At 36.7% G+C, this 24,261-nt stretch overlaps 1 protein-coding gene and 1 pseudogene across 1 annotated transcript; one reads left to right on the top strand and one right to left on the bottom strand.

Annotated features, from left to right (window-relative positions):
- The first annotated feature begins 2,866 nt into the window (after positions 1-2,866).
- On the top strand, positions 2,867-5,611 carry Fscb (fibrous sheath CABYR binding protein). The gene is given in 4 exon segments (XM_033765314.1): positions 2,867-3,788; positions 3,790-5,338; positions 5,341-5,564; positions 5,567-5,611. Coding segments are annotated over 4 exon segments (2,571 nt in total). The 5' UTR covers positions 2,867-3,035.
- Positions 5,612-22,229: 16,618 nt separating this feature from the next.
- Positions 22,230-23,638, bottom strand: LOC104868103 (annotated as a pseudogene).
- Positions 23,639-24,261: the final 623 nt, after the last annotated feature.

The following is a 24,261-nucleotide window of genomic DNA, read 5'->3' as shown; positions in this document are numbered from 1 at the left end:
CCACTTTACAAGTGTTGATCTTTTCTGTGTATTTATTGTTCACTTTTTATTCTATACATTTTCTATTTATTTCTTATTTTTCTATTGTGATATTTTTAATTTTGATTTCTCAGGCCTTTCAGTTATTGAGGCTAGTTCTTAATGTGATATTTTGGACGTTTTATAGTTTCTCATATTTTAAGTTTTTTTAATGTACAGAGATTTTAAGATTTTATGCTTTCTTATCCTCTGTCCTCACTGATCTACTGAAATCTTTCTTACTAAAACTACCTGTGATTCTGTGGATGTTATTTCATATGTACATTTTTAAGGTTTTATTTTATTTCATATATTCAGCTAGGAACAAAACATGTGGATCATAATTTAAATATTTGGTACACAGTAATTTGTAGCATCTATGCCATTTCTGAATTATAGGTTTAGATTTATTGAATTCTAAATGAAATTAAATGCTACTTAAATGAATTTGTTTTTGATAAAATTAAATTCAAATCATTAGATAGAGTTCTTTAGCAAATCCCTGTGGTGTTTTTGATTATATAAATGCATCAAATATGGTGTGAAATATATGCTGTACCTGAGCCAGAAATAAACTGTCCCTAGAAATTGAAAGTCAGAAATATAGGAGGCCAAGCAGGTGTCAGAAATGTGGAGCTATGAAAGAATATTTTAGTGTTCCTAGGGCTGTCCTAAGAAAGTAGTACACACTGGGTAAAACCCAGAAATGTATTATCTGCTCTAGAGGGTAGAAATCCTGAGTCAGAGTGGTGACAGGCCATACTCCCTCTGAATCCTCTAGGGGCAGATCTTTTATTACTTCCTCTGCTTCTGAAAGTCTCAGACATTCCTTCCTGTGTGGCAGCATAACTCCAATCTCTGCTTCCAGATTCTGTGTCTTTGTGTTTACACTATTTTGTTCTTATAAGGATATCATCTTGATTTAATTACATGTACAAAGATCCTATTACCAAATAAGGTTGCATCTATAAGTACTAAAATGGGGACTTGAAGTTACCATTTTGGGAGACAATTCAGCCCTTAGCAGATGTGAACCAAGTGAGGAAGAAAGAGCTGTTATGCAAGGTTTCTAGAGACATAGGCAAAATCCCAAGACCTAAGTTGACAAGAGAGTCTGGTAGTGATTAGTAGGGTCAGATAAATCATCCTGGCAAAGAGAAAGTTTGTGGTTTAAAAAAAAGGCTAGGAAATTTTTCCATGAAATTTCTCATAATTCTATATGGAAACTTAGGTAGATATTTTAATTGATTATTTGCATATGATGATTTGCTTCTAGGAGTAAGGTGATGCTAATGGCAAAAAGCAGTTTATTATGACAATTTTGTTCATGATTAAGAAAGATCAAGTTCTTATTTCTAGAATTTATTTATAATTTTAATTGACCCATAATAATTGTACAACTAGAGTTATTTTTATTTCAATCATATGTCCTCTAATTGCATTCAATAAGTATTCATTGATCACCACCACAAGACTCAATCTGTTTTAGGGGCTGGGAAAAAGAATGTCCTTTTTTTGTCCTATTGTTTTCCTGTTGTTATCCAACTATTTGTTGGGCTAAGGTAAATTTAGGTTGCTATAACAAGTATGCCATAGACTGGTTGGTTTAAACAACATTTGTTTCTCAGTGTTCTGGCAACCATGTAGCATAAGATCAAAGTGCCAATAGATCTGTATCTGGTGAGGGCTCATTTGTAGATGGTTGTATTTTAGAAGGTTCCACCTCTAGATGCCATAACATCAGGAGTTAGGCATCAACACAGGAATTTGGGGGAAGGCATACAGATATTCAATCCCTGTAACAAATGCATATCAAACAAGGATAATTATTTAATTTACATTATGTTTTGTGCGGTAACATAGTACAAAAGTTTAAAAATATTCCCAGATTAATAAAATCACAATTATTTTTAGCAAATATTTATTATTTGGGGCCTCGCAATTTAATTTTAAAAGTCTCTTTTTTCCTCTTTTACTTTCAATGACTAACAAGGCTCTTTTTCATCTTTTAACCGATACATCTTTCTGGTAGAATTCTTGAGTGCTATGATTTAAAGTTTTACCAATATTTCAAATCTGATATAATTACATCTACATTCTGCTTAACATAGGTGCTTTCTTTTTCAAAGTCTCCATTTAAAATTTTTTGTCTTCATTTTGGCATTCACTCCCATTTGGTTATTCAGCACAGTCTGTACTGATTGCCACCAAAGATATATTTTATTTAACCAGGCACATTAATTTAGACTCAGCTGTGTTATACTTGGAAAATTTTGGCAGAACTTTCTGAGGTAGTTAAAAATCAAATCAAAGTATCTCCAGCTGCTTGAGAAGCAAAGCATAATTTTTATATTTTGATGGTAGGCTGTTATGATCACTGAAGGTCAAAGATATAGGAGAAGAGCTTACATGGAGGTAGGCTGCAGAATCTTAGTTTTTCAAACAGAATTACCTTCTCTTCCAGTTGTATAAACTTACACTGATAGAATATTCCCTCACATGTATTATCAGTTGAAAACAAGCTGCAGAGTTCTGCATTGCAACTGTCTTTGATAATAGAAAGCAAAGAACAGAACTGAAAATTTCAAAACATTAACTTTCACAATCACAAAGTGGCATTACTAGAATTTACCTGATATTTCTTTGGTAGGCAAACACTTTTTCTAGCAATTTGTTTCAAAAAGTAGAAGTGTTACTTGCAGCCATTGACCATAAACATACCCCAAGTTAAAAGTGCTGGATATATAACTGGTGGAACTTTGTAAGGAGAAGTGGTTGTGATGTCACAGACCCTTGAGAGAAACTTCTAAAAGTAAGATTTAGTTAGAACAGAGACAAACAAGAAATGTGATAACCGAATAAGATGGGATCCAACAAGAGCATACTACAGAATGTAATAGTTTGTGAATGACTTTTTCCTAAGGTTGTCAATAGAACAGCTCTTAATGAAGGAAGGGAAATGCTTAATCACCTGGTACATCTATGACTTTTGATGATTAATAAGTTTGAAATTAATCATGAAGGAAATGGAAGAAGTTAATGAACCTGATCAGCCTATCTCAGGAGGGAGGCACGAAATTCGAAAGAGAAGGTGCCCCAGCCAACCAATGGTAGACAAATCTCAGCAAACTGAAATGACAGAGAAAAAGAGACCCACTGCCACACCACCATCATCTGGCCCCAAAGCTACCATCAGTATTGGCAATATTCCTGCAAGCAAAGGCAGCTACTCTGCCAAAGAGTATGAATCTCTTAGAATATCTTCTCAACTTCAGCAAACTTGGACAAAGAGAAAGCATGGGCAGGAAATGGTTAATAAATCTCTGCAGACAGACACCATCAGAAAAGAGAAAAAAGAAATCAATTTAGTTGATGAAACAGTGGTACCGGAAGAAAAGCCAGCAGGTATTGGGGAAGTGGCCTCTGATTTACCACAGTATGTTCAGGAAGTAGAAATTCCAACAAGCAAACCCTGTTTAGTTCAGTCAAAAGTAGACAGATCTCAGCAGACCAGCTGTACTGGAGACGTGCTGAAAATTCCCCAAGTAGAAAAAATTGACAAGGAACAACAGACATCATTTAGTGAGTTGGAAGTAAGGGTCGCTTCTAGGCCAAGTAGTTCTTTTACAAAATCAAAGAAAGGTGCCCAGAAAGAGAAATCCTCAGGAAATATTTTTGTTAGTGAACACCCTGAATTTCAAACAGAACCAAGTAGCCGTGAAGAAATTAGGCAGAAAAGTCTTGACAGAGCTTCATTTACTCAGGAGACTGAAAAAAGATGCTCCTGCAGTTTTAGAAGATGAGTCTAGCCTAGAGGCAACCACACCTGCTGAAGAGGATTCCTTTGTTAAAAAAGGGGCTTCTGCTGAAATACAGGTGGAAGTACAGCCTTCCATTGCAGCAGAGAACCCTGCTGAAGTGCAGCCCCGACCAGCTGAAGAGGCCACAGTTAAAGCAAAGCCCAGCCTTGTTGAGGAGACCTCTGTCCAAGTGCAGCCTCCAGCTGAAGAGAGGCCTGTGGCCAACACAGCCGCTAGAATGGTAGAGGCCTCTGAGGAAGTACAGGCTCAGTCAACTAAAGGGCTGCCTTTAGTAGAGTCTCCTATTGAAATCCAGCCTCCGCTAGTGGAAGAGACCCTTTTACAAGTAGGGTATCCACTAACTAAAGCTCTTCCTTCTGAAATTCAGCTTTCGCTGGCAGAAGAGGCTCCAGTTGAAGTGTTGCCTTCAATAGCCGAGGATGCCAATGAAGAAGCTTTAGCTAATCTAGAGCTCACTACCATGGTTGAAGAGAACCCTGCTGAAGGTCAGCCTTCATTAGCTAAAGAGGCTCCTGCAGAAGAGCTGCTGGCTAAAATTCAGCCTCCATCAGCTGAGGAGGGCCCTATAGGAGAGGCCTCAGGTGAATTTCAGTCTCCAGGATTTGAGAAGGCTCCTGCAGAAGATGCTCCTGTTCAAGTTCAGTCTCAGCCAAGTGAAGAATCTCCTGAAGAAGAGGCCCCTCCTCAAGTGCAGTCTCCACCAGCTGATGAGCCTCCTGCAGAAGAGGCTCCTGCTGAAATTCAGAGTCAAAAGAGTCAACAAGCTGAAGATGCTCCTGCAGAAGAAGCCCCTGCTAAGGTTCAGTCTCCACCAGTTGATGAGGCACCTACAGTAGAGGCGCCTGCTGAAATACAAAGTCAACCAGCTGAGAAGGCTCCTGCAAAAGACACCTTTGTTCAAGTTCAGTCTACAACTTCTGATGAGACTCCTACGGAAGAGGCCCCTGATCAAGTGCAGATTCTACCCACTGAGAAGTCCCTTCCTGAAGTCCAGTCTCCACTCGCTGAGGAGGCACCTATAGAAAAGGCCACTGATCAAGTTCATTTTCCACCAATTGACGAGTCACCTACAGAAGAGGCCCCTGCTGAAGTTCAGAGCCAACCAGCTGACAGATCTCCTGCAGCAGAGCCCCCTGCTCAAGTGCAGTCTTCGTCAGCTAATGATGCTCCTGTAGAAGAGGCCCCTGCTCAAGTGCAGTCTCCGCGAGTTGATGAGGCGCCTACAGAAGAGGCCCCTGCTGAAATTCAGAGTCAACCAGCTGAGAAGACTCCTGCAAAAGAGGCCCCCTCTGAAGTCCAGTATCTACCTTCTGGTGAGGCACCTGCAGAAAAGTCCTTCCATGCCATTTGGTCTCCCATAGATGAGGAGGTCTCTGCAGAATTTTATTCTTCATCAGTTGAAGAGACTTCTATAGAAAAGGTCCCAGCTGAAGTTCAGCCTACTCCAGTTGAGGGAATCTCTGAAAAAGAGGCCCCTCTTGAAGTTCAGTCTCCACCATTAAGACAAGGCTCCTACGGAAGAGATCCCTTCTGAGGTTCAGCTCTTATCAGCTTAGGGAGCTCCTGCAAAAGAGACCTCTGCTAAAGTTTGAGCTCTACCAGCTGAGGGCTTCTGAAGAGGCCCTTGCTGATATGCATGCTTTATTCACTGATGCAGTTCCTACTGAAGAATTTCCTATGCATGAGATGTCAGCTGAAATTTCATCTTCATCATCTGAACAAGCCCCCCTGCATGTGATGCTATAGCAGAGAATATCTCTACTGAATCTTAATCTTATTGGGTAGCAGGTGCCTCAGAGAAAACATTGGGGTCATTTGCTTTAAAAAAGTGTTACAAAATTTGAATAAATGCTTCCTATTCCTCAAGATGTATGTAATGATAAGAACAAGCAGGTTTCCACTATTGCAATAGAAGGTATCATCCGAGTAAAATTAAAAACCTCCTGAGCTGAAGTCAGGTCCTAACTAAATAAGAAATCAGAGGCTGGGAGGTCCTAGAAGTACTTTCTTTAGGAAAGCGTACACATCTGAAAAAAACTTTGAGATTCAATAAGTGAAGGGGAATCTCAAGAGCAGGCATGCAAGTTGGGAAATAATTATAATGGTTTAAAGTGACTTGAGTTATTTTCATTCAGCTGTGCAGCATGTAACATAACTCTTTTTAAAAGTAAGTTTATGCTTGAAGTCATCACTTGAGATAACCTTTGTACAGTAGACCTATCGACAATGATAATTACTCTAAAGTCATGTGTTTTCCTCTGCTCTTTGTAAGTATGTACAGCTTCTACTGGAAATGCCACTTTGTGTCACACATCTACTTTACATCCCTTGGGCTTTATTCACATATGAATTCATATAAACTTACATGGTGTTCTCTTTGTCCTTGTCATAACTCACATTTCTCATTATCTTTCCATCCAGTTCCTTCTGAGACTAGCATTATTCTCCTGGTTTCAGTGTAAGGATTCTTCCCTATCTTCTTGCATACTTTGCCACTCTTTTATAAAAATTAACTTTATTGGTACATTTTAGGTATGCAATATGACATTCATCATTGGAAATTTGTACTTTTACATAATGTGTCTTGGTTCTTATTTTTTCCCCATTCTGCTGCCCTCCCTTCAACCCCTCCACTCTGTCCTATTTATAAAGACTTTTTTTCCATTTTTTCCTTTTCTCGTTTTCCATTCCCTTCTTCCCTTTCACTAACTCCTGCATATTTTATATTTCCATGTCTGGACAAGGAAACTTGCTTCCTTCATAAAAAATATTCATTTCAAAGAAATTAAGATGTCATAGGAAGTATTTTAAAGGAATGTGAATATAAAGAAAAATATTTTTTCAAATAATTATCTTCTAGTATATACTATTGACATTTTTAAAGAGAAAGTTTAACAATCCCGTAAATATTCTAAGATGTCTGATATTAAAAGAGTCTAGGTATCTACAATTATTAAAACTTTTGGGAAAATAGTTTGCATGCCTACAAATCAGTTGCAGTGTGCTGAAATGTTGAGATTCTCTTGAATTTTAAAAAATAGTGCACTTCTCTGTTTAAAGAAAACTCAGAGAATAATTTTTTATTAAGTTTATTGGTACATTTTAGGTATACAGTACACTTACACTTATTATTGGGATCTTGTACCTTTACGTGATGTATCTTGGTTCTCATTTTTTCCCCATACCTATGCCCTCCCTTCCTCCCCTCCACCCTCCCCTATTTACTAAGACTTTGTTTCCATTTTTTCCCTTATCTAATATTTTTTTCTATTCCCTTTTTACCTTTCTCCTACCCCTCCCACTTCCTCTACTGTTTTAGAACTTTTCTTCCTATTACATAATATAAATTATATATTTTGATCCTCATTCACACTTTTAGTTTTTCACACCAGGGAAACTTTGGTATTTACACATGTGTAACTTATCAACTTCACTTAAGAGTATGGCCTCAATGTACATTGACTTAGCTATGAATATGTATAGTTTCTAATTCTTTATGGCTGAGTAGTATTCCATTTTATAAAAAAACACACTTTTTCCAGTCTTAAATTGATGGGCATTTGGACTGTTTCCAAATATAGCTATTAGAAAATGTGCCACTATAAACCTGGGTGAGCATATATCGCTGAGGTGTGATTTTTTAAAATTCTTTTGGGAAGATACCCAGCAGAGGAACAGCTGAGTCAAATAGGACTTCTAATTCTACTTGTTTGAGGTATCTCCAAATTGATTCCCAGTGGTTGCACCAGTCTGCACTCCCACGAACAATGAAGCAGGTTTCCTATCTCCCCACAACGTTGCCAGCAGTTGTTATTGGTTGATTTCTTGATAGTGGCCATTCTTTCTGGGGTGAGATGGAATCTGTGTTGTTTACATCGGCATCTCTTGAATGAACAGTGATGCTGAACATTTTTAAATATATTTATTTACTGCTTTTCTGTGTCAGAGATGCCCACTTTTTTGGGTCTTTAAATGGTGGGGGTCTGATTTTTTTGAGTTCTTTATATATTATGGATAGTAGATCTTTGAGGAACAGCTGGTAAATATTTTTTTTCCCACATTGTGGGATATCTCTTAGCTCTGCTTGTGATTTCTCTGGCAGTGCAAAAGCTTTTTAAAAAAATGAAATCCCAATTGTTAATTCTTTGTGTTAGTTCCCGTGATACTGAGGATTTGTTCATAAAGTCTTTTCCTATGCCAATATCTTTGAGAATCCTACCTAAATGCAGCAAACTTCCAGCAAGTTTAGTGTTTCTGTTTTAATATTTAGATCTTTAATCCACTTGGATTTTAGTTTAGTGCATGGTGAAAGATACAGTTCTAGTTTTAATCTTTGACAAGTTGAAACCCAGTTTTCCAACACCATTTATTAAAGAGGTCATCTTTACTACAGTGAGGGTGGTTGACTCCTTTGTCAAAGATGAGGTAGCTGAGTGTGTCTGGAGTTGTTTCTGCATCTTCCAATCTATTTCACTGATCCTTGAATCTGTTTCTTTGTCAGTACTGTGCTGTATTTATCACAGAGGCTTTGTAGTATAGTTGCAGGTTGGGGATTGTGATACCTCCTGCTATGTTTCTGTTGCATAGAATTGCTTTTATTATTCTAGGTCTCTTCTGATTCTAAATTAATTTTTGTATTGTTTTCTGTAGTTCTGTGAAATATACTGTGGGATTTCAATTGGGATTGCATTGAATCTGTATAGCAGTTTTAGAAGCATGGCCATTTTCACTATATTGGTTCTTTCTACCCAGGAACAAGGGATGTCTTTCCATTTTCTTATATCCTCTTCAATCTCTTTTTTTCAGTGTTATAGTTCTCAGTGTAGAAGTCTTTTGTTTCCTTTGTTAGATGTATTCCTAGATATTTCATTTTTTTGGATGCTATAAAGTATTATTTCCCTGATTTCACTCTCAGTGATTCTGTTATTTGTGTTCAAGAAATATATTAATTTTTAGGTATTTACCTGTATCCAGCTACTTTACTGAATCTGTCAGTTAACTCTAGAAGTCTTTTGGCAGTTTTTTTGGGTCTTCAATATAGAGAGGTGATAGTGGACATCTTTGTCTTGTTTCTAATTTTAGCATGAAGGTCTTCGAAATTTGACCATTTAGCATGATGTTGGCTTTTGCTTTTTCATAGATAGACTTTATCAAGTTAGATAAAGACCATCTATTCCAATTTTCTATAGGGTTTTTAAAAAAATCATGAATGGGTGTTGAATTTTGTCAAATGCTTTTTCTGCATTATTGAGATGATCATATGGTTTTTGTACTTGACCCTATTAATACAGTTTGCTGCATTTATTGATTTACATATGTTGAAGTATCCTTGCATCCCTGGAATAAATGCAAGTTGGTCAGACTGTATAATCTTTTCATGACCCTCTGTATTAAGTTTGCCAGTATCTTATTGAGGATTTTTGCATCTATGTTCACTAGGAAGATTGGCCTGCAGTTCTCTTTTTTGGTTGGGTCTTTCCTTAGTTTTGGAATGAAAGTAACACTTGTTTCCAGAAGTGAATTTGGAAGTACTGCTTCCTTTTCAATTTCATTGAAACGTTTAAAGAGTAGTGGCAATAATTCTTCTCTGAATGAGTTGTAGAATTCAACAGTGAATCCAGGAGGACCTGAGCTTGTCTTGGTTGGTAAATTTTTAATTACATTTTCAATTTCAATGACTGTAATTGGGGTGTTTAGAATTTTTATGTCTTCTACATTCAGCTTTGGTAATTCATATGTATCTAGAAATATGTCCATTTCTTCTGTGTTCTCCATTTTATCAGAGCACAGGTTCTCTAAGTAAGTATTGATGATCCTCTGGATTTCTTGTGGATTTGTTGTGACTTCACCTTTTTCATTCCTAATTGCATGAGTTTGAGCCTTTTCTTTCCTTTTATTGATAAGGTTGTCTAATGGTTTATCAATTTTATTTATTCTTTTGAAAAACCAACTCTTTGGTTCATTGATTTTTAAAAAAATCATTCTCTTAGGCTTCATTGCATTTATTTATGCTCTGATCTTTACAATTTCCTCCCTTTCATAAGCTTTGCATTTCTCTTGGTCTTCTTTTTCTAGGAGTTTAAGATCAACCATTAGGTTGTTTACTTGAGCTTGCTCTGTTTTCCTCATTCACTGCTATGCATTTCCCACATAGAACTGCTTTCATTGTGTCCCATAAATTACTATATGTTGTATTGGCATTATCATTTATTTGTAAAAACTCTCCTTTCTTCTTTAATTTCCCCTGTAACCCATTGGTTGTTCAGGAGAGTGCTATTCAATTTTCATGTGTTTGGGAATTTCTTATGGTATTGATCTCCAGTTTAGTTGCACGATGGTCTAGTAATATACATGGGAGAACTTCAATTCTTTGCATTTACTTAAACATGTTCTATGAGCTAGCATGTGGTCTATTTTGGGGAATGACCTGTGTGCAGCCAAAAAGACTGTATATTCTGATTTTGTGGGTTCGAACATGCTGTAGACATCTATTAAGTCCATTTGTTCAAAAGCTTGGTTAAGTTCTAGTAATTCACTTTTGATTTTTTTTGTCTAGATGATCTATTTGTGACAATGGGGTATTGAGGTCCCTCACTACAATTGTATTAGTGCTTATTTGGTGTTTCATATCCCTTAATATTTGTTTTGTATAGTTGGGGGCATTAATATTTCTTGAATATATATTTATGATTGTCATCTCTTCCATAGATATTGTTCCCTTTACAAGGATGTAGTGAACTTCTTTTTCTCTCTTAATTAGTTTTGGTTTGAGATTTACTTTGTCTGCAAATAAGATAGCCACCCCTGCTTTTGTCTGGGTTCCTGTTACATGGAGAATTGTTTTCCACCCTTTAACTTTCAGTCTATGAGTTTCCTTTTCAAGTAGGTGTGTTTGTTGTCTTGTTGGATTTTGCTTCTTAATCCATTCTTCAATCTAATTCTTTTGACTGGAGAATGGAGGTCATCAACATTGATGCTTATAATTGATATGTATTGATTTATCATTGTCATGTTATTTTCCTGTTATTTGTTCTTTTTAATTTTTCTCCCTCTCCTATTAAATTCTTGTCTATTGGATTTGCTCTGTTGGGACTCATGGAGCTGTGACCTTCATTGTTTTTTTCTCAGGTATTTTTTTAAAAATTGGAGTGCTCGTTTGGTATTCATGAAGTTTGTCAGGTGTTCTTTGTCATGAAAGTATCTTATTTCTCCATCAATTTTGAAAGATAGGTTTGCAGGATACATCAGTCTAGGCTGGAGGTTTTTTTCTTTTCTTTCTTTTTTTGGTGCTGGGGATTGAACTTGGGACCTTGTGCTTGCAAGGCAGGTGGCAGAACCACTGAGCTAAATACCCAGCCTCAAGGTTGTTTTCTTTCAAAGTTTGAAATACCTCACTCCAAGTTCTCCTTGACTTGAGAGTTTGTGTTGGAAAGTCTGTTGTGATTCTGATGGGTTTTCCTTTTCATGTAATTGTTTCTTTTCTCTAAGTGCTTGTAGTATTTTGTACTTCTGTTGGTTTTCTGGGATCTTGACTATCATATGTCTAGGTGTAGATTTTTTTGATCATGGCTAGTTGGAATTCTGTATGCCTCTCTTATCTGTATGTCAAGTTCTTTTGCTCTGTTTGGGAAGTTTTCTATCATGAATTCTGTGCATTTTTTAATGTAATTTGTGCTTTCTGATTTTTCATGGACTCCTGTCAATCTTACACTTCTTTGCATGATCTAGGAGCTGTTGGATTGATTTCTCGTGGTCCCTTACTATTTTTAAGAGATCGTTCTTTTCTTGGTCACTGACCACCATCCTGTCTTCTATATCTGATATTCTGTCTTCAGATTGGGTTAGTCTGCTATGTATACTTTTAATAGAGTTTTTAATGTTCTGGAAGTCATTTTGAATGTTTCATGGATTCCATTTCTTTCTTGTATTGGGCCTTCATGGTTGCCATTTCTTTCCTATGCTGAACACTAATGGCTTCCACCATGGTCCTGAACTCTATCTATCTATCTATCTATCTATCTATCTATCTATCTATCTATCTACCTGTTTCTGTTCTAGAGTCTCTAATCATATGTTTTATTCTGCTCATCATCTCTATGGTTATCTGGGAAATTATTTCTGTTTTGAATTTTTCTATAGCCTTATTCACCTGTTTTTTTTTTCCTGTTCTATCAGTTCAGATTGTCCAGGTGGTTGATTATTAGACTTTTCCATCTTGTTTCCCCAAGAATTTGCCTTTGTTAAACTGGAAGATTGTGTCTTGTTTAAATGTCTTTTCATTTCTATTACTGTTGTTGGTATAGTCCTTGGTTTAATATCTGGGTTGATACTTTGCTATGACTTAGTGTAAGTATCTTTGTTGCTGTAGTTAGAACCCTTAAGGAATAATTACTTTTCAGACATGTCTTCCAGATATAACTGGTCTTTATGTTTTGAGTCTCTAATGACTCTGGGGAAATCTCCTTTTCATTAGACCAGGAAAAATAACCGATTTGATCAATCACAACACTAGCCCAAGTGATGCAATCAGCAACAGCAATAGAATCAGGACAGCTTAGAAAATGACAATTTCTTTTAGTTATTAATCTGTCACCTTTAACCATGTGAAATAAAATGAAATCAAACACTAGCCAAAAATATGTCTATAATGAATAAATTGATCAATATAGTAACTATCCTTCAGGATGGGGGACTTAGAAGGAGTCTTGCTATTCTCTTCTGCTCTAGCTCAGGGCAGTGGTCTTTAAGACACCCTGTGCCTCTGCAGTGTAGATGAGGTACAGGTGTAGCCAGGAAGCCAGAAGTGGGAGGGAGGTGTTTGGGTTGGGTTTCCCACATGGCCCAGTTCTCATTGATCCACTGGTGGTGGGGAGGCCTGGGTGAGGTAGGGACCTGATCAGACAGCTTCATGCAGCTCCCATCTTCACAGGTATGCTGGTGGCAGGAAGTAGATTGTGAATTCTTGACACTGAAACTTTGATGCCCTATAATTATTGTATTTTCATCACATTATTCACTCAGTAAGCAAAGTTCATGTGATATTTTAAAGTCAATCCTAGAGAATTTTATAGAGATTATTGTAAGCATATTCTTCCATGTGCTATATTTGAGGTGGAGAAACAATATTCTAAGCTTTGTAGAGTCACTTTTCTGATATTTCCACACAATTCACTTTGTTTTATGAGACAGTGAAGTTCAGTTAGAGTTGGTTTCACAAGTTAGAAATTTTGTTTTATTTTAGTTTTTCTAATGTCTTTTATTGTTTTTTAAAATTCATAAGCCTTATGAATCTTGAAATTTTTTAAAAATTGGGCTTTTTCAACTGTCATTAGAGAATTTTTAATATTGAAAAGTCGGATGTTAGTTGGAGCTGAGGCAGAGCTTATAACAGTCTCCCTAGATATAAATAGGATAATCAAAACAAGGAGATTTGGGGGATTCTGGAGGCCAAATTAAAGGTATTGAAAATATAACTTACATCAGAATTAAGTGAAAATTTAGGGCAGGAGTTTTTGGCAGGCAGAACAAAGTAAGAAAATCTTCTGAATAATTAGAACATAAGATAAATATAGACTTTATTTTAAAAAATCAGATATTGAGAAAGATTCAAGGTGAGTAGTAGAAAGATATGCAGGTGATAATTTCTACCAAATTTTAAAAAATTAATTGAATTTATTGGTACATTTAAGGCATACTGTATAGTTACGTTCATTATTGGGATCTTGTACCTTTACATGACAGGTCTTGGTTCTCATTTTTTTCCCCTTGTTCATGACCTCCCTTCACCCCCTCCTCCCCTCGCCATTTACAAACACTTTATTTCCATTTTTTCATTGTGTCATATTTTTTTTCTTTTCCCTTATTACCTTTCCCCTATCCTTCCCATTTTCCCTACACCTTTAGCCCTTTTCTTCCTATTTCACATGGTCAATTAGATCATTAGGATCTTATGTACCTTTATATTTTTTCACTCCAGAGAAACTATGCAGTATTTACACATGTGTGACTTATTTATTTCACTTAGGAGTATATCTTCAATATGTATCCATTTTCCTATGAGTGAATCTAATGTCTCATTCTTTATGGTTGAGTAGTATTCCATTTTATAGAAATACCACAACTTCTTTATCCAGTTTCCAACAGATGGGCAAATGGGCTGTTTCCAAGTTTTAGCTATTACAAACTGCTGCTATAAACATTGCTGCGCATATATCACTGTGATATGATTCTTTTAGTTCTTTTGGAAAGATACCCAGCAGAGGGATGGCTGGGTCAAATGGAACCTCTAGTCCCAGCTTTTTGAGGTATCTCTATATTGATTTCCATAGTGGTTGCACCAGTCTGCAGTCCCACCAACAATGGAGAAGGGTTCCTTTCTCCCCACAACCCAGCCAATATTTTTTATTGATTGATTTCTTGATAGCAGCCATTCTTTGTGGGGTGAGGTGGAATCTCAGTGTTGTTTTCATCTGCATCTCTCGAATTACCAGTAATGTGGAACATTTTTTCATATATTTACTTGCTGCTTTTACTTCTTTGTCTGAGAAATGTCTGTTCATTTCAGATGCCCATTTATGAATCGGGTCTTTATAAATTTAAGAATTGCATCAGGCTGTGAATCAAATGTTGTACAATGTGATAAGCTTTAACCTCTTCCCATAGATGCCCATGAAATAACCATAATCAAGATAATGAATATGGCCATCATTAAAGAGTTTCCAGTTTCTTTTGCTCTGTGCCCCACAGGCAATCACTGATCTGTTTTCTCTCACTATATTTCATATTTTTCTAGAGTCTTATATGAATGGAATACTATAGTATGTGTACTTTTGATTGGGGGAAGGGCTTGCTTGTTTAACTTAATATAATAATTTTGAAATTCATTTATGTTGTATGGGTCAATATTTTACTCCCTTCTATTACCAAATTATATTCCATTATACACATTAGCCATACTATTTTGTGTATTTAAAACACTGAATCACTTGTTGGATATTTGGATTGTTTACAGTTTCTGTTATTGTAAGTACAGCTTCTACAAACATTCAAGTAAGTCTATGTGAACATACGTTTTCATTTCTTTTGAGAAAACAACTAGGAAAAGGAAAGAAATGGCTTGACTGTGTAGTAGGTTGTAGAGTGAAAAAAACCCCACTGATCTATTACCTGAAGTGATGTAGCATTTTACAGTCTAACTGAGAGCTGTTGGAGTTGAAGTTATTTTATATCCTTGTCAACACTTACTATGTTCCACTTTTTTCATTTGAACCATTATACTGGGAATATAGTTTTGTCTATTTTTAATTTTGTTATTATTTTCCTAATGAACAGTGATGTTGGGTATCTTTTCACATGCTTATTTGCCATCTGTATATCCTTTTAGTAGAGCACATTCTTTTTCCTTCTTTGTGTTATATTTGTTTTTTTCTAAATTGAAGATTACTAAAATTCTTCCTATTTTCTTTTAGAATTTTCATTCACCTGTATTTTATGTTTTTTAAAATTTTATTGGTATATTTTAGCTACACAATATAATGACATTCATCATTGGAAAATTGTACTTTTACATAATATATCTTGATTCTTATTTTTTTCCACATTCCCCTGCCCTCCCTTTAACCCCCCCTACTCCTTCCTATTTGCAAAGACTTTGTTTCCATTTTTTCATTTTCTCCTATTAATTACATTCCCTTCGTTCCTTTCCCCTACTAACATCCCTTCCAATTCCCCTTACCCTTTGCACCTTTTCTTCTTATTTCACATTATCTATTATGCATTTTGATCCTTATTTACACTTTCAGCATCTCACATCAGAGAAACTATTTGGTATTAAACATGTGTGTTCTATTTATTTCACTTAAGAATAGCACCTCAATGTGCATCCATTTAGCTATAAATACCTCTAATTTCTCATTCTTTATGGCTGAGTAGTATTCCATTTTATAGAAAAACCACATCTTCTTTATCCAGTTTCCAACTGATGGGCATATGGGCTGTTTCCAAGTTTTAGCTATTACAAACTGTGCCGCTATAAACATAGGTGCGCATATATCACTGTGATATGATTCTTTTAATTCTTTTGGAGAGATACCCAGCAGAGGGATAACTGGGTCAAATGGAGTCTCTAATCCCAGCTCTTTGAGGTATCTCCATATTCAATGGAATCTTAACTATTATATGCCTAGGTGCAGATTCTTTTTAATCATGGCTAGTTGGAGTCCTGTATGCCTCATGAATCTGCATGTCAAGTTCTTTACATGTGCTTAGGAAGTTTTCTGCCATTAGTTCTGTGAACAGTTTTGTTTTTTGTCTTCTGCACTTTCTCCTGTTTCTTCATTGACTCTGATCAGTCTTATGCTAATTTTTCTTTGCATCATCTAGCAGCTGCTGGATTGATTGCTCATTACTATTTTTATAAAATTTGTCTTTTTCTGGTCACTAATTGCAATCCTGTCTTTTATATCTGAAATTCTGTCCTCACATTAGTTCATTTTGCTTCATAAACTTTCAGTGGAGTTTTTAATCTCCTGGAATCTGTTTTAAGCATTCCATTTGTTTGCTATGCATGTTCCTCAGCTCTATTTTTTAAAATCTTTATCTGCTCTGGGTTTATTAATCATGTCTTACAGTATGGACATAATCTCTGTTGTTATCTGAGAAATTATTTCTGATTTCATTTTTTCCAGACCCTCTTTCATTGCCAATTCAGGGAGTCCAGGTGGTTGAATATCAGATTGTCCCATCTCGTTTCCCTTTGGGGTTGCCTTAGGTGTTCTGGAAGTCTGGTTTTGAGACTTGTTTAGGTGTCTTCACCTTTCAACAGATGCAGCCTGCTGGGCCTTTGTTGAGGTAACTTTTTGCTCATCCAGTGGTCTTAGGTCTCAGCAAGCCACAGAGCAGCCTTTTCTCTGCTGCTTACTACTACAGCAATTCCTGGGTTCAGAGCCATGGCCTTCTGGATCCCTGTGCTGTGCTGTTGTTGGGGTGGGGTTCTGACTGGGGCCTTTGCACACTTGGGATGGTAACTATGTGTGCCTATGGCTAGGGCTCGCCCTCCTATGTAGCTGTTGTCTGGGAGGGCCTTGGCTGGAGCTGAGCACCCCAGCCACTGGTGTTTGGGTGGGCTTCTGCCTACAGTCTCCATGCATTTACCAGTGGTTTTGATGTGGGCTTCTGGGTGTTGTTTTTGTGCCTGTCTTTTTCTGGTGGGTCATTGGCTAGGGCTGTGGTCACAAGCAGCCTGTGATGGTGGCGGGTCCCTGGCTCCACCTGCCTGCAGCTGGGCCTCTCTGGTCCACACTCTGCTTCCCACTCCTTACATTTCATCTAAGATCTGTTATCAATAAATTATGTATGTGGCACAAAGAGAAATGTAAAGTTAAGTTTTCTTAGACATATGAGTAACCTCCTGTTCCAGAACCATTTCTTTTGTTAAAAATTGGTCAGATAGGTATAGAAGTATATCCTCTGTTTTATTTTATTGATATACTTATATCTACATCAATTCAGTGTTATTTTGATAACAAAGTTGCATAATAAATCTTGCAGATATTTTTTCCCCAAAATTTGCTGTTTTAACAATTTGTTTTGCATTTCCATTTTCACAAAAATTCTTTTTTTTTTTTTTTTTTACCGGGGATCGAACTCAAGACCTTGCACTTGCAAAGCAAACCACTGAGCTAGATCCCCAGCCCTTCACAAAAATTCTTGATTGACTCTAAAGACTCACTTGAGAAGAAATGATATCTTAAGAAATTTTCTGATCCCTGAACACATTCATGAATACATAACTCTGTTAATTTAGGCTTTTTATAATTTCTCTCAACATAATTTGTGGTTTTCAGTTTTACCAAATTTACACCTAGATAGTTTATGATATGATATTGTTAATTTTTAGTTTACATTCTAATTTTTTGTTACTATTATGTGAAAATACAATTGAATTTTTATATTGGCTTTGAATGCTCATATCTTGCTAATCTCATTTATTAGCTCTGGCATTGTTTTTATATATTACTCAGAATTTTCTGCATAGACAATCATGTCATCTGTAAACAGCTTTAATTGTTTCTATCTTACTTAAATACTTCTACTTTGTTTCTCATGTCTTATTGCAGTAGTTAGAAGTTCTAGTACAAATGGTGAAAGTGAACATCTTTGCCTCATTCCTGACCATAGGTGGAAAACTTGCTTTTTATTGATGACATTTACTGAATAAGAAGATTTTTTTCCTACTTTTAGTTAGCTGAGAGTTTTTCTTTAGAAATAGATGTTGAAATTTAGCAAATGCTTTTTATGGATTTATTGGGATGATTATGTGTTTTTCATTTTTGATTTGTTAATGTAAGTTTTATTGGTTGACTTTCAGATGTTAAGCCAATCTTTCCCACTCTAAATCATCTTCATTTGGTCATGATGTAGTATTCTTTTTACATATTTTTGGATCCAGTTGGCTACATTTAAAAAACTTGATGAACTTGTAAAATTTTACATTTTTATGATGTACCATGTAATGTTTTGATACATACATAATACATATATGTATATATACACACATATACATATAGTAAAAATTTCAAATCCGAGTAAATGGGTATTTTAAACATTTATTTTTTTTTTGTTGGTGAAAAATTCAAAATACTTCTAGTTTTCTTTTTTAATTATATAGTAAATTATTTCTAATTACCCTGCTGTGCAATAGAACACTAGAATTTATTTCTCCTAACTATAACCTAGTACCTATTGATCGACCTCTTATGAAGAGTTTTAATAATTGTATGTTCAAGACAAAAATAGACCTATGGTTTTTAGTGTAATGTTTTCTTTTATTGTCATTAGTTTTGGAATTAGTGTAATGGTGGTCTCATGCAATGAATTCAGTAGCGTTTCTCCCTCTTTACTTTCCTACAACATATTGTGCAGGATTAGTTCTTTCCTAGCTGTTCTATAGAATTCATCAGTAAAGCCATGTGGGCCTTGGGTTCTATTTCTAGGAAAATATCCAGCTAAAAATTCTATTTCTTTCATGGATATAGGGAAATTTGTGTTGTTATATTTCATTTTACCTTTTAATTACTGTCTTATCCATAATGGTGCTTTATATATAACTGTGATATAGCTATTTATACTTTATGCCAGTAAAAATTAGTAACTTGTACCACTGTCTCTTTTTTCCCCAATATTTTTAGATTTATTGATCATCTCAAAGAAACTTTTTTAGTTTCATTGATTTTTCTGTTTCACTAACTTTTGCTCTTTCGCTTATAATTTCTGTCCTTCTGCTTACTTCTACTTATCTATATTTTTCTATCTTCTTCATAGTGTATCTGAGGATATTTGCTTAATCTTTACTTTTTAAACATAAGCCCTAGTGTTCTACATTTCTCTTGGAGGTCCATTTTAGCTGTATTCCACAAACTGCAAATATGTTGTGCTTTCATTTTCTCACAACTAAATGTTTGTAATTTTACTTTTGATTTATTTTTTGACAGATGTGTTTTTAACAGGGTGCATTTAATTGCCAAATATTTGGGGGGATTTGTCAGACTCTACTTGGCTATTGGTTTTTTATTTCATTATTTTTTGTCATAAAATGTAGGTGTTTTCTTTGACCCTTTTTAATTTACCAGGAATTGCTTTATAGCCCAGTGCATGACCATCTTGGTAAGTGCACTGTGTTTTAAGTATTCTGATATTTTTCATTAGAAAGTTCTGAAACTGTCAATTTTAGAATCAATAAATGAGTCAGTAGTGTTCATTTATGTCACTATTGACTTTCTATCCACTTATTCTATAGATCATTGAGAGAGGTATCTGACAGTCCCTCACTATGTTTGTGTATTTTTCTGTTTCTTATTAAAGTCTTATCAATTTTTACTTCATGCATCCTGAATCTTTGTTATTGTCTGCCTATGTATATTTAGAATTATTATGTCTTTTTGCTAAAGAACGCTTTTACACCTGCCAATGATCTCTCTTCAGTGACATTGTAATTTGTGTAGTATTGATCCTTCATATCCTTTATTTTGCTGAGACAATTCTTTGCTCATCCTACTTTAGTCATTCTTCCTCTAATCAATCTTTCCTATAATTTCCAGAGGTTTTTTTAAAAGAAAAATCTTCTCATGCAGATATTTGCTTATGGAATAAAATCTAGATTCCTCAGAAAGTTAGCCATGACCTTTTACAGTCTACTCGAATGTACTTTACGTCATCCTTGCTAAGTATAGGGTGTTGGTATAGAGTAGAGATTAAGAGCATTACTGCCACTGTGCAGACTGTGATTCCATCACGTATGAGCTTTGTGACTAGTTCAGGTTAACTGACCTCCTGGAACTTTAGTGTACCGATCTGAAAAAACAGACACTGTAAAAACAATCCCTAATTTATAGGATTATTGTAGTCAAAAAATGAATCCATATTAAATTCCTAGAATAGCACCTTGGGACACAGTAAGCAAATGCTGATTCTGTCTCTTACCTGTACCCTTCTGTCGGTGGCATTCCTTTTCTGTAGTTATTTTCTTCATGTACTTGACAGTGATGGTTATACTTCAGTGCTCCTTCTTTGTTCCTTGTATTGTAGTCATTTGTATCTTGGGCCTTTTGCTGTTATGCGAGGAGACTCTGAGTCCTATTTTAGCAGGCAGCCACTATGCTTAGGTTTTACATGCAGGTTCTGGCCTATTTTGTGGGTTATACTTCTAATAAAACTTCACTTTTCAGAACTTTTGTGCTTTATTTTGTCCTGCTTAATTTACACTGGCACTCCCAGTGGTTCCTGCTAATACTACCTGAGGGAGCAGAAGCAGGTTACCTGGACAGGATCCTCTGGGTAGAGATGGGAACTTCATTCACACCATAAGAGAATACCCTGGCAGGTTTTTGTGTAACATTAATTCTTTGGGTGTCCCGTTACCCTGAATCTCTTATTGGGGAGGTTGTATCTCAAGTCCTAGGGGGAAAGATGCTTATGGGCTAACCATCATTATTACACAGTTTCTCCCTCTCAGGGACACTTGGGTCTCTAAATGGAGGTGTGTGTGAGTGTGAGTGTGTGTGAGTGTGTGTGGGTGTGTGTGTGTAGAGTGGGGTGGAGTGTGCTTTCTCTGGTTTCTTATTGCCAGCGGGGCTCCTAATTCCTCTCTTATACTGCCAAGGCTGGTGCTGCTTCCAAAGATTGCCTGTTGCTTTGGTAGGGCTTCTTTTCTATCTAGGGGAGAGAGGTATCTATGTGGGCTACCTTCTCTTGCTAGGTTGGAAGCCAGGAGGAAAATAATAAGTCTGAGAAACCACTTTGGTTGGATAGAGGTTGTAAAATATTCTGACACTTTGCTGTTCCTCTAATACTGAAGTGTCTAATTAGTTTGCCTTCCATTTTCTACCATTTATAATTCTTCTGTGGCTGTCTCTTACATTATTTTCTGTGTTTATAGTTGTACTTAACAGGGTAAAATGAATCTATGTCAGGACTGAAAGTTTTACTTTCCTAATTTAGAATGCTCTATCCCCATTACCTATTTCCAACATATTAGATTATATTTATCCTTCAAGTGTTAGTTTAGCCAGTGTATTTCATGGGAGCATCTTTGAGTCTAGCACCCAAACTCTCCTCTTCCACATCTACTCACTACTATGCATCTGTCTTGGGGATTCTACCTTATTTACTACTATGAATACATTCCTGCTCATGTCAAAGTCCAACCCCTTCCTTTGGGTACTAGATTCTGTCCTTCCTTCCTTCCTTCCTTCCTTCCTTCCTTCCTTCCGGATATGGTACATTTTATCAAAGTCATATTTGATGTCGACGAGATGCCAAACTAAAAGAAAAAAATTGTGCACATTGCATTCTCAATGCAAAGTCAAATGGAACCTCAGTCATCACAAAAGTAATTCAAATTACGCCAAAAAGCAACTGAGTTTTTAAAACATCTTTATACATCCAGCTATCATATTAAAATGGTTAACAAGACAAAATACAAATTCAGGGGTCTGGTATTGATGTTTAAACAAGGCAAGTGCTTAAGCATTTCTATCAATCTGAACATCAGTCTCTCCAACACTCCCTTTCATGCCATTCATCATCTGGAGGCTTTCTCTGCGACCTCTGGTGACTCAGCCACACCACATATCTTGCACTTTCCCTTCTCCATCTTGTTGTTGGCACGTAGCACATGGCCACATTTCTTGAATTTGCCCTTTTGCTTCTAATGTAAAATCAAATGGGAATTTCTCACAAATATCTGGCAGGCCTCCCTGGTCACCTCAGGAGCATGGCCTCCAACACCGTCAGAGGAGCTTTCAAAGCTTCCTCCAAAGTTTTCACATTCTGTCTTGATGGCACAGTCAAAGCTGGGACCACCAGTGCTACCCATGGCTATGCCCAGGTGCTCTATGCCAGCACCCAGGGCCAGGCCCATGCTTTCAGGCTCTTGGTGCCCATCTGCTCCCGGGTGGGGGCTATGCAACCTGTCACAGGGCCCATGCACTCCGGGCCCCTATCCCTCTGGCACTCCATGCCGGCACCCCCAGTGCAGTCAGTGTCACAGCCCATCCTTTCGATTCCTTGGATGCTGCCTCCACCTTCTCCCCATCCCTGATTTGCAGTGATCTCTCCTCTCTTCAGTGCATTACTTAAGATTTCTATTTCCGCCAAGGGGCTGCCCAAAGCTTTGAGATAACCCATTTCATTTCTGTCAGTGTCACCCTCAAATCTTCCACCCATGCCACCCTCCATTTAATTTATCTGATCCATGTTTATCCCAGATCCAAACTGCCCTACGTTTTTCATGTCACCACTAAAGGGCCCCTTAATGTCTCTTATTTATCCAAATCCTGTGCCTTCCATTCCCATTCCTGCAGGTCCTAGGATTCCCATTCGATGTCTTTGTTCAGGTGATTGGCAACAGTAGGCTGCCTTCCTGGTCCTAACGCCGTGCCAGTACCACCAAGTTCATGGGGAAGATGTGGATATTCAGGAGGGTAAAGAAACCCTCCCTTTGGTAAGGCCTTTTCATCCATTTTGAGTGGTCTATCAAATAGCGGCAGACCATTAAAGACAGGAATATAGCTTGTACAGCTTCAGTGGGCTGTTCAAAAGTCACAGTGCTTATTTCATGACTTCCCCCTCTTTATTCTCCAGCATGTCTGCTTGGACCATCACACCGGCCATAGTAAATATTTCCCTCAGTTTCTTCCAGCCAACTTTATAATCTAGATTGGTTACAAATACTGTGTTTCCAAGTCTTCCAGGCTGTAACACATGTTAAAATTATTTAGGTATTGGATATGACATTAATCATTCCCAGGACACCTGGACTTGTACCCACCATTCAAAGCCATCAAGTTTTGCATTGCTCCCCTGGCATGTTCACCGCCAGGATCTTCTTTGACTTTCAGTAGTCTTCCACTCAGACTATGCTTGTTTAGAACTTCAGCAGCTTTTTTCATGTTTTCTTCCACCTTGAATTCAACCACGTTGCATCCCCTCGACTTTCCTTCGGCATCCATTAAGAGTTCCATGTGAGGCACCTCACCAACATTTTCTTTAAGTGACTGCCACTTCACATCAAGAGTTATGTTTGTAATGAAGGTATCTTTTGGTTGGATTGGCATATGTCTCAAAGAGATTGTCTCCTCTTTTCATATTTTTATCCTTATCCTTCTCATTCTGAGTAGGTTGTCCTATACCCTCAGGCCTGGAGCTCCGTTGCTGCTTGGCAAGCTGGGCATGCCTGTCTCCTCCTCCATTTCAGGCTCTGTTGTGGCCACCTCAGCTGCCACTTCCACCCCTGTCATCATTTTCTCCAAGACCGGGCTTTGTGTCTCTTCCTGCTTTCCTTAGGATACATATTTGTCAAATCTTTTCCTTCACTATCATCTTTTTTTTCATTAAATTTTCTTCAAAATTTCTATTACTACCTATTCTCAGCTTTCAAACATACTTCTTATTTTTGTTTATCTTATAAAAGAAAATAAACGTTTTCTTTATACTTTCCCTTCCAGCTATGGCTTCATTTCTTGACTTTCAGTGACAGCAAATCTTGAAAAAAATCTACTCACTGTATTTTTTACTCCTGTCTAATCTCTCTGGAACATGTTCTAATCAAGGTTTCACTTCTACTCCTCAACTGAAACTGCAATTTTAAGGTAACCAGTGTTCACTGTAACATTTAATAGTAGTGCTCATCTTGCCCTTATTTAACCTGACAGCATTATTTAACACAGTAGATAATTTGTATTTGATACTTTCTGTTCATTGATATACTTTTCACCTTTGCTTCTGGATGTTTTTCTCTCACATCATTGGTTGATTTTTTATCCTAATATTCTTAAGGGTTATTAATCCTCTTTTATAGTTTCTCTTTATCTCTTAGCCTTTTAGTGCTGTGCAATTTCAGGGCTCAGTTTTTGTATCCCTTCCT

Source organism: Fukomys damarensis, unplaced genomic scaffold (genome assembly GCF_012274545.1).
Source record: "Fukomys damarensis isolate Sample0158 unplaced genomic scaffold, DMR_v1.0_HiC HiC_scaffold_17, whole genome shotgun sequence".
Classification (NCBI taxonomy): Eukaryota; Metazoa; Chordata; class Mammalia; order Rodentia; family Bathyergidae; genus Fukomys; species Fukomys damarensis.
The sequence above is the reverse complement of the archived record's forward strand: the minus strand, read 5'-3'. Positions and strand labels throughout refer to the sequence as shown.